The sequence below is a fragment of the Paralichthys olivaceus genome, chromosome 11 (assembly GCF_024713975.1).
Source record: "Paralichthys olivaceus isolate ysfri-2021 chromosome 11, ASM2471397v2, whole genome shotgun sequence".
In the NCBI taxonomy this organism is placed as follows: Eukaryota; Metazoa; Chordata; class Actinopteri; order Pleuronectiformes; family Paralichthyidae; genus Paralichthys; species Paralichthys olivaceus.
The window spans coordinates 4,412,257-4,423,413 of NC_091103.1; the positions used below are offsets into that span (position 1 = coordinate 4,412,257).

General features: G+C 41.3%; 1 protein-coding gene across 5 annotated transcripts; it reads left to right on the forward strand.

The window, feature by feature from the left end:
• The first annotated feature begins 368 nt into the window (after positions 1-368).
• On the forward strand, positions 369-10,574 carry tbcela (tubulin folding cofactor E-like a). 5 transcript variants are annotated; one of them, XM_069534056.1, is made up of 11 exons: positions 369-488; positions 1,581-1,707; positions 1,874-1,938; positions 2,228-3,576; positions 3,893-4,032; positions 4,307-4,488; positions 4,793-5,049; positions 6,738-6,864; positions 7,047-7,163; positions 7,299-7,410; positions 8,275-10,574. In XM_069534056.1, exons 4-11 carry the CDS (start codon positions 3,411-3,413, stop codon positions 8,479-8,481), a joined length of 1,308 nt encoding a protein of 435 aa, XP_069390157.1. In that variant the 5' UTR covers positions 369-488; positions 1,581-1,707; positions 1,874-1,938; positions 2,228-3,410; the 3' UTR covers positions 8,482-10,574. The 5 variants fall into 5 exon arrangements, with proteins under 5 accessions (XP_069390157.1, XP_019950605.2, XP_019950604.2 ...); XM_020095046.2 differs by having other exon boundaries at positions 3,332-3,576; XM_020095045.2 differs by having other exon boundaries at positions 3,397-3,576.
• The last annotated feature ends 583 nt before the right edge of the window (positions 10,575-11,157 follow it).

Sequence of the window (11,157 nt, forward strand, 5' to 3'; positions counted from 1 at the left end):
GAAATATACAAATAATAAATGTAGAAGCAAATAAATGTAAAAAATAAACGTGCAAATAAATAGATAAAAAATAATAAAAATAATATATGTTGAAATACATAAATTGCCTTTTGCAAACTGTTTTTTTTTTCATGTATGTGTCGGTGTCTTTGTTTATTGAGCATCAGAGAAATCAGCAGGTTTCCATGAAGCAGAGAAGATGATCTCTATCTGCAGGAGCATCAGCAGGACTATGACATCATCATGGACACTCTTCTTCTTTTTTTAGCTTTTACATCATTGGATGGAGAGACGCCATCAGTAACACTCAGAAAGTGTGAATTAAAAAAAAAAAACACTCGCTCGAGGAAATTCATTATAAATTATATTTTAAAGGGAAATCTCGTTTTCGGTTACCAAGCGACGTCACTTCCGGGATGAAAGTGGGGTGAGCAAAATGACAGCTGGTTGTTTTCATGAAGAAGGGAATTTCAAAGTGCACATTGAAGGTATGTAGGAAGACGAGCCGCTGTCCCCTCGTCCTCTTGTGTCGTGTTGTCCGCCGCTGGTCTCTGACCGTGTCTTCACAGCGGGGACGTCTGGGATCCGTGTCCGGCTGCAGCGAGCTGCTGCTGGGGGTCAGACTGTGTGATGCTGGGTCCGACACTGCCCGGGCCACGTCCTGCACACTGTCCGTGTTTACTGCACCATAACCGGGCAGAGCGACGACGAGGAAGGCGCACTGTGCTGGATGCGTGGACGGGCTTAGCCATGCGTGTTCTAGCTCAGAAAAACAAAACAGAAAAAAAAACCAAACATCGCTCACAAATCTGTCAATTCTGTCGTTTCTGTGTCTTATCGATCGATGCACGGCGCAACAAGAACCACGCGACACATTTGAGTGACCCGCAAGTGTTGTACATTAACTCGGCGTAAGTGTCATGTGAGACGAAGCAGCCATAAGAGTAAAATATCAACTTTTATCGCGCCTCTTCCTGTTGTTGCCAGGGTCATTTTAACCAAATCGCTGTCTTTGTGAGGACTGTAGACGGTGAGGACCGCAGAAAAGTGGAAATTTCCTTTGGATCCCGTTTTCTATGTCAAAATGGTATATGCCGAATTAATGAGAAGGTAAATTTGAATCACCGATTGGCACCGTTTGGAAATTTAAGATGTTTCCATTCACTGACAAGCGATTAATGTTAAAATTACGAGATTTTTCAAGGGAGTTAGCATTACAGGCTGCCAATAAATCAGCCCATTTCCATTCTAAAATATGTCAGTTATTTTTGTATAACACGTAGTTTTATAATCAGCTGTTCTGTCACAAATTTTTTCACATAGTTAAAGTAATACCCAGAGATATGGGCAATTTAGGTGAACCATCAATTTAAAAGAAGTTGATCTTATGTCCATCGTCCCTGAAAGATAATTGTGTGTTGTTCCATTGACCCCCTGTGGGGAAACTTCTCTGTGTGCTCTATATCTGTGACGTGAAGGTCTAAGAAATGTGCTTCCGTGTTCTTTTGATTTTATTGATATCTGCATTTCAATAAACAGGGACCCAATAAAACTCCTCATCTTTGACCTCTGTTGTCCAGTGTCATGTGGTGAACTCGTCCAGAGTCCTCCCTGCCCGGGCCCCTACAGACCAAATCCTGACAACTGACCACAGAGGCTCCAGCATTTCATCAGGGGACGAGTATCAGCCCCATCAGCAACTCTGGAGTAAGACAACCCTTACAGGGCCTGCATGTGCCCCATCTCCAAGATAGACAGCTCTGTGTTGTGTAGACGTTTTACAGGTTCAACTCCATGAATAAAATGAATAATCAAATGTTGGGGTTTTATACAGAAATAGTGTTTCTACAATTCTTCCCGATTCCTCTGACAGGCCCTCGGTGCAGAGACAGAAGGAGACAGACGGTAGTCTTCAAATCAAGGGGAGCATCACTTCAGGTAACACGTCCTCTGAACTATAATGTTATTCAGTTAGAGGTGACAGAAACAAAAAGCTGGAGCCACTTCTCTCCAACTGGACACTGGATTAGACGGCTGACATGCATGTATCTGTATTTTATTTGTTTTGTGTATGTGTCAAAAGCTAACTGCTGCGCCATAGCTATTAGCATGATTCATTAGATGAAGGGTAACAAATTGCTTTCATACATCACCACAATTTTACTGCAGACCGTTTATTTTCTTGAATAAGATATTGTAACAAGATCCTTTTATTTTTTTATTCCAGCAAAAACCACTACATAATTGATGCTTCCCTGCAGCTCATTCCACAGCGAGGCTCTGCCCACCAAGCATTTTAAGACTCACATACTCGTCATTTTAATTACAGTCACTCAAGTGATGAGTTCACAATCTTTTTCTTTTTTTTTTTTAACATTCAGCTTAAAGTCTAGCTTTCTTCTTCCTTTCCCTCAGACAGATTCAATTTTAGGAAATTTAGATGGGACAGTGTCTCTGTGGTTTGCTGATAAAGAGGACTCCTCCTCGTGTCCCTCCCTGCTTTCATTATCATTTTGTTACTCTCTTTAAACAGAAGGGGTGGCCTTTATCAGACTGGACAGCTTTGTGTAATCAGGGTGAAGAGGCAGCCGACGTGCTAATCTAATGTGCATGTTGTACTTGAAGCATGTATGTTGTTGTATGAGGCCTTGATTTGCATGGAAGCATATTGCATTCAGTTAAGAAAAGAAAATCGATAGTTTTTCGGCCGACCACAGAATAAGACCAGCTCTCTTTCAGCCTATTTTTAGAACGTTGAAGCAAAAACATGTCCGCCTGTGCAGTTTGATCCAGTTTTTTTTGGTTTGGGTTTGAGACATTGGGAAGTACTATTGTATACACTGCTAATGTAAGTATAGTATAACAGTTGAGTATGAAATAGATGGTATTGTTATTAGTTTGTCGGCTGTTTGCAGCCACATCCGGACTTTAGAATTGTTCAGACAGGATTTTGAGTTGTCTCATCAATCACGAAGAACAGTGCAGAACTTCTTTCTCTCAAGTGAATGCAATATGACTCTGTCTATTTGAAGAGAGAAAGAAAATCTTCTATCAATGACATTTAGTGAAATCTTACTTAAGGTTGTGTAGTGAAAATAACCCACAGTTCATTTTTCTTTTTAACAATGAATAAATTGCATATCAATCATTTCATCAGCCGAAAACAGCTCTTTACTTAAAAAGCTGAAATTAATGGCGGTTTTATGTTTAACTAAAAAAAAACAACAACCCACAACCGTTTTGATGTTTGATTCAGTGGTGATGTCAGTTGTCCAGCTTTTGTCCCTGGACTGTTGTACTTTGACCTGGTCTTCGGTGTTGCATGGTTTAGACACGGCCCTGGTAGTCGCTGGCAGATAATCACTGTGGGCGTCTCTCTCCCACACTGCTGATCAGCTGAGGCGGAGGCCATGCAACGGGACGAATCCATGGAGCCACAGGAGGACAAATATGGCCGTACCTTTGTGGAGGTGATCAGTGAAAAGTACAGTCCAGATAATTTTCCGTGCCGCAGAGCACCTGGTATGGGGGTGGTGGTCGTGCCCACCGCATGTCCTCAAGGTTCCCCTATGAAAGGTGAGCGGGGAAAGGAAAATTAAACAGATAAATATGATTATGTAACTTTCAAATGAAGTTTTATAACAAAATACACTTTATACTTTTTATTGAATACCTTCAAATTACCCACTTCTGGACAGACATGGATATAAAGTGCAACTTGACTGGTTGGCTGAGGCAAACAAACACAGGGTTGTAATGTTGTGTTGTACATTAAATTGTATGTTTAATTTACCTCGTTATGTACTGACCACTATGTCGATGGAGGGGTGGGTGAAGTGTTTGAGACCACACAACACTTAATTCTCCTCTCCGTCCTCTCCGTCCTCTCCAGACCGCCTGAACCTGCCCATTGTGCTGGTGTTAGATAAATGCGGCATCAGCCGGGCAGGAGACCAGACGGAGATCGCTGCTTTCTGTGCTCATGTCAGGGAGCTGGACTTGTCCCATAACATGCTGCAGGACTGGCACGAGGTGAAGTTCATTAAAGTTCTTTATTCCCATTGAAAGAGTTAAAGATCGGAATAATGATGAATTGATACTGCTAGAGTATCAGCAAGCTCCATCGTTGGCCAAACACTATTATGGTTTTAGCCTTTTGATTGAATTCCTTGACAGTAATAAAATGTATGTGTTGCTGTGTCTGATTACACTATTGTCCACTAAATAAAGTCCATGTTGTGGGTTTGTGTAAATTAATGTTTTCTAAAGCTTCTGGACTCGCACATTATTATTATCTTGTTTTCAGATCAGTAAAATTGTGTCCAACATCCCAAACCTGAAGTTCCTGAACCTGAGCTCCAACCCCCTGGCAGGAATGACCCTGGAGCCACGGTGTACCGAAGCCTTTTTCCGGGTCCGTCGTCTCGTCCTCAACAACACCCAAGTGTCCTGGGACACCGTGCTGCTGCTCATTCGGGAGATACCTGAGTAAGAATAATGCCAAACAGTCCCCTTAAAGTCTGCACCAAATCTGTCATTTTCATTTAGTAATTCTAAATCTAGGGGATCCACTAAATATGCCTGATTTTTTTCATCAAGATCCATCCTGTGAAATAAAGTGGCCCTGACCCATACCTCATCCCTCCACCAGGTCTTGGAGTAATCAGTCCAGTAGCTTAACGTAAAGTTCCCCGCTGAAGAGGATTTACAGTGTACATACTAAGTGGAGGAAGGCAGTTTTCTGTTACAGTCCCTACATTGTCCTCCTGCTCTGTCCTGTGTCGTCCTGCAGGCTGGAGGAGTTGTTCCTGTGCCTTAATGAGTACAGCAGTTTGAGTGCCTCCGGTGTGGCCTGTCCCAGCCTGCGCCTGCTTCACATCACCAACAACAGCCTCCAGGACTGGGCCGAAGTCCGCAAGTTCGGCTCCATGTTCCCCAGCCTCGACACGCTGGTCATGTCCAACAACAACTTGTCATCCATCCAGGACAATAAAGACGTCCTGCAGCGGCTCTTCCCCAGCCTCCGCAGCATCAACCTGCAAAACTCAGGTCAGGGGACGTGGCTATTTGCTTTTTTGACATGGTTGACTATTTTACATGGTGTGGTAACTTTCTAATGGTGGTTTGATTTCAGGAGAAAACTTTTAATGTCTCCTCAGTTTTTCATAATACAGCAAACATGCCAAGTTGTAGTTTCAGCAGTAGTCTGACGACTCAATAAAACCAGATCCATTTAGCAGAAGAAAACATGTCACAGATTCCTCAGCTTTTATCTCAGGAGGGAATTGTTTCTATTTTGGATCAGTGGTGAATCTATTTTTAGAGTTGTGGTGAGAGTAGTGGGAACAGAAACGTTACCAAAAAGACATTTAAATTGGTTTAAGTCCATTACTTTGTCTTGTCTGATTAGCCCGAGGAACAGAAAAACATCCTTCCTGAAAATCATTTTGTCTCAGTTAATGTTTATAAGAACAGAAACATATTCTGCCCACAGACTGAGATAATCCAGTGTCTTGAGACGAGATGTAAAAGGACAGAAAAGACTAAACAGAAGGAGAGAGATTTTGACATACTCGAGGATTATTCAATGAGAATGTGATATATCAGAAGTACTAATGGGGAATTTCATTACATCAAGCACCAATATTCACTTGGACTCAAGGATTACCTGATTATATTTTAAAAGGTCAAAGGTAACGGTGGCCACACAAATAATGTTTTTGGCCTCTGGAACGTTGTGTCTTAAATTTGCCTTGAGGGAATTTCTTTCAATTTTGACCATTTGTGCACTGATTAGATTTGAGTGGTCACAGGTAATGGTGACCTCAAAAGTCTGGAAATAAAGTCTGTGTTGACTGTAACTCCACTGATTGGAGGAGGTCTACACCAGTGGGGCGGTAATTATAGTTTAATGGTTGTAATTCCCTAAAACAGTAGTTTTAAACAGATTATATTCAAACAGAAGTAAATGATCCGGGACTATTTGTGGTGATGGATTTGCTGCTGTGTTGGTTGTTTCAGGCCCTGTACACACCTGGAATCAACATGTGGTTTTTGTGAAAACAATATAACTTGGTCTTCGTGAGCAGAAATGTTTGTTCGTGTTTGTTCGTGTAGTGCGTGGAGGTGAGATCTGATCTAAGATCCGATCACGAGGAACATGGGCCACATTTTAATGTCAGGTGCAAACGCACGCACCCAGAGCTGTCCACTTGTGATCGGATCATAACAGCCATGTTAATACTAAGTGTGTACGGGGCCTTAATTATAATAAACTACAGCTTGCACGTTTATGGTATCTCTATTTCTCATCAACAAAAAAAAAAAAGGTTTAAATTGATGCAGCAGAACCAGAGATATTATCTTTTTATTCCACACATTCTTGTCAAAACCTGGATATTATATAACTAATTTCCAAAATACTGATGGTGACTCAAGTGACTTGAGGACAGGGGGGTTCAGTCTTAAACAGTTGAAGCTCAAAATAGAAAATCCATTAGAATGAAACAGAAGTGGAAACGATCTCTCGTTTCACTTTAGAGCAGCGTTCTGACCCACAAAAGATCTGATCCAACCTGTTTGCATTCATTCCCTTTTTGTATTAAGGTCAGTTGATCACACAGCTCGAGGACATAGACCTCATGCATCTCTCTCTCTCTCTCTCTCGGGAGGCACAAACATCTTAATACAACTTGTACATACACATATGCATGACCTGTCCATGTGTGCTTTGTCAGGTCTAAACCGATGGGAAGACATTGAGAAGTTGAACTTCTTCCCCAAGTTGGTGGAGGTGCGACTGCAGGGCATTCCCTTACTGCAGACCTACACCAACACAGAACGACGCAGCCTCATGATAGCACAGTGAGTCCCATCAGTGACCTCAGTGAGAAATTAGCTCGTCTGTAGCAGGTGGACGGCTTGTTTTGTTTCTCCCAACATTCAGTAGGGCTTGACAGTTCCTCTTGACTGATGCAGTCAGCAATCTTACAGGATCACAAATATCGGTTGTTTAACATCATAATGTACGTGTGCTTCGTCCTCAGGCTTCCAGCAATATCACAGCTCAACGGCAGTGTTGTGACTGACAGTGAGAGAGAAGATGCTGAGAGGTTCTTCATCCGTTACCACTTAGACTACCCTGAGGAGGAGCTGCCCGACAGGTACACTGCACTCTCCTCTGTCCTCTAGCTGCAGACATTTTAGTTTCTTTTGTTTGTGCCGTTTAGTTGTCATGTGTATCTGTGTGTGTGTGATCTTTTAAGAGTGACAACACAACCTGCTCTTCACCTCCTCAGATATCATTCCCTGGTAACCAAGTATGGGAAGCTTGAACCACTTGCCGAGATTGACCTCCGACCTCGCTGCCGTGCCCAGGTGGAGGTTCACTGTGAAGAAAAAGTGGAACAGGTGTTTTCAGCATTAGTTCACAATAGTTCGCAAAAGTAGAATTGCTTGATTTGTTATATGTCATCTCATTTTTACCTTTTCTCATTTTTTAAATCTCCCAGACAGGCAGGCGGACAGATAGATGACCATGTGGCTAATGTCCATGTGGCTATGTTAAAAGGTTTATAGCTTTTCACCACCAGTGGCTAAGAACAGCTGATTAACCCTTTAGAGCTGCTCCCAATCTTATTTATGTTTACAATGAATCACATGACCGTGTATAATCTCAAAGAGATTTTTTAATTTTCACCCACCTCTGCAGTTCCTCTCAGATGTGTGGAGCATCTCCGCATCTTTCAGCTCTTTGTTGTTGTTTTTAGCTTTTAGTTTTCTGTTGGCAGCTTCATTGTTCTGTTTCCCTCTCACCAGTCTCACCATCAGGTAGCTGTTAGTAAACCAGTACATACTACACAAACCCAGATATTTCATTACGGACTTAGAGGGATAGTTCACCACTCATACACTCCTCTCACCACTATGCTGATGGAGGAGCGGCCGGGTGAAGTGTTTGAGTTCACAAAACACTTTTGGAGGTGTGGGGGTTAACAGCGTTGCAGCCAAATCCAATACAGTGGAAGTAACTAAGGGACAACTTCTTCAAACATTAAAAACACAAGATAAAAATTCAACTTGAAGCGGCGTCATGTGTCCACTACCGGAAGTAGTGCAGCTCCAGGGGAGGATATCAGAGGACATTTAGGTTATTCACCCTTGTGTAGGTTTAATATTTCTTAACTTTGGCTTATTAAACATTTGTATTTATTCTGAGTGAAATTAGCATCAGTTTAATGCTTAAAATGTTCAAACTGTTTCTTTGTGTGTCAGCTGAACATCCGTTTGGACCAGACAGTAGCTGGGCTGAAGAAGCAGCTGACAAGAGTGGTCCAGCTGTCCACCAACAGCATGAGGATCTACTACATCGACAAGAACAGCGCCTTCGGTCCGGAGGAAATGAAGTACAACACCCGGGCCCTCCACTCCTACAGCATCCAAGATGGTGATGAAATATTGGTGGTACCCAAGACCAAATGAGCAGCGAGTGTCAAACTGGCTGATTAGAGTGAATTCTTTATTGATTGATTGATTTGATTATATTTTTGATTATTTATTTATTGGTTAACTGGCATTGCAGAATAATTGGAACATGCATGATCTGGAACAGCATCAGCGGCCCACTTGTTGGAACGGAGAGAAGTTAAACGTGGTGTGAACACATTCACAGGGACTCTACAGTGGACTATGATGGTGCCGCTGGGAGGCTCTGACAGGAGAAGGTCTTAAGCGTATTGGGTCTTTATTTATTTCAGCTTTGCGTAAGGGAATCCACCGGAGGTAGTGCACAAACCTGTCATGATGGAGAACAGGCCAAGAGAGCAACACGCAATCAGTTAGCAGCTCAAGTGGAGGGCGCTGCTATGCCTACCAAGCTTTACTACAGCTCTGTCTCTTAGTACCTGGCATGCACCATAGCGCCTGTGTAAGCAAGTATCCAACACCGCCAGCTTGCCCACTCGTCGCAAAAGCTATCGTGGTCGTGGTGAGACAGTGCTGCTGAATGAAGAGGAACTGCAGTTCTCAATTGCACTTTTTGTGTAGTCACAAAATCAGGAAGGACAATATCTGTGAAATGAAAATTTCTGCCTAAACTACTTCTAAATGTCAGGAACGGGAGAAAAACTGGGAATTTTGGCTCCGTTTTATTGTTAGTCAGTGTTTACTGTGTATTACTTTGGATAATTGCCATAGTGAGAGGTTTCCATATGAAATCTTAAGTATTTGGCAAAGTCACAACAGTCAAAGAGCAATGGATTCTTGATATACATGACACTCATCACTGGCCAAGATTTAATGTTACTAGGTTTCGTATCAAAAAGCTGATTCACACGTTTTTTCACATTCACATCCATGCACAGATAATCATGTCATGGGCTGCCCCCTACAGGCTGCATCTCTGTCTTCAACAACAATTAAGCTCTGCCACTTCAGTAACCTCTGCAGGACACACACACACACACACACACACACACAAAAAATATTCAATATGGTCAATATTTAGGGTATAAAAATGTTTTCTAAACATTTGAACTGCACTACAAAATGTCAAATTCACTATTTAGAAGAGCAAAGAGGTGATTTTAGGGAGGGAATTCTCCAAAAAACACTATATTCACTACAGTGGCTCTGAATCTAAATGTACACTTCAGGGTACCTGAAACACAATCTCTTTAAAGTCCTCGTTGTTTGTGTTCAGACCATCCTGCTTCAATTGAGCGCAGTCTGGAGCACGAAGAGGTTTTCATTAGCTTTCTGTCCATGTTAATGAAATATGTCAAAGACATGGTTTTAGAGCCTTTTACCAGTTTCTTATTGTTATTATGCATTTAAGAAGATAGTGTTTCATGTTTTTTAAATGCTTATTTTTTTTCTTATGGAAGTTGTATCATTGCCAGATTTCTTTAATTACTTGCATTTGTTTTGATGAAGATTTAAATTTTATTCAGTGTTCATGGTTTTTACTGTTTATTCACCATCTTCAATTTATAATCAGTGATATTTCGTAAACAGATGCTGATCTCAGTTTTATGCATTCATGTGCATCTTTACATGAGCTTGACTCTCAAGACTTTTATCAGAAAACTTGTGTTACAAACTGGAATTGTGAAGTTTGAGAGATGTGGGCATTAAGGCAGAATGTGATGGGAGTATTATTTTTAGCCATACAAAGGACTTAGAGTTAGCATGTGTTGAACCTTGCTGCTTAAATGACCTTTTTTAAGTTAGGTTGAGTCCACCCACTTAAAAGAAGCACTATAGTAAATTGCTGGAGGGCCCTTATTTAAACTGCACACTATTCTATAAATTCTCTACATTAATGTTTCATGTCCACCACACATATATTTTACATCTCAGTACATGCAGAGATACCTTCTCCAAAGATGACTCAGTAGGTTATTATTGCTATAAATGTAATGTATTAATTTTAATATGCAGTATTCACCTCACGCAAGAGGAACATTGATGTAAGATGTTTGACGCTATTGCTTTTTCCTTTAGCTGGCAACTTAGCAGAGCAGGGGATTCGGGCAAAGGAAACAGCTGACATCACAAAATAAAGTAATCATACTGAGTGGCTGCAGCTTCAATTCATTCACTGTTGATAGTAAACAGTGTTTTTATCCTTCAAAAGTATCAATATGTAAAATGTAAAAGTATGTAAATACCACAATATTTCAAATATACTATTCTGTAGTATTTTTATGACACTAATGCTCTACTTGAACATTAAACAGTGTGATAGAAATGAAGGTGTAGCAGCGAGCAGGTCAGATGAAAAGACACGGAAATCTTTTTTTTCAACTCATTATAGTCGAGCAGAATACATGCAGGTTAGTGTAGCATGAACCACAGCCATAGAGACCAGCAGGGTAGTGCTGGCATCAACATCCAAGTGTGAAGTGTTGAGCTATAGTGTCGGTCCTTATCAGTGCAGGGTTTGTTTGTGTGCACTATGCAGCTGTTTGCTGGATGGGTGATTTAAAGATGTGCATGTGTTTTTCGTCTACTGGTTTGATGTGTTTGTGAGGAAACGAGGTCTCTTCCTGCTGCGTAGATCTATGGATTAATGCACTTGGTGGAACTTTGTTTGACATTAAGGCAGAGGGAAATATTATAAGTCTTGATGTAAATGTATTGGTTACCAGTTGAGTT

Coding starts and splice junctions, on each gene's coding strand:
- tbcela (XM_069534056.1), top strand. CDS start 3,411: ATGCAACGGGACGAATCCATGGAGCCACAGGAGGACAAATATGGCCGT. Junction 4,033..4,306: donor TGCTGCAGGACTGGCACGAG/GTGAAGTTCATT, acceptor TCTTGTTTTCAG/ATCAGTAAAATTGTGTCCAA. Junction 4,489..4,792: donor CTCATTCGGGAGATACCTGA/GTAAGAATAATG, acceptor GTCGTCCTGCAG/GCTGGAGGAGTTGTTCCTGT.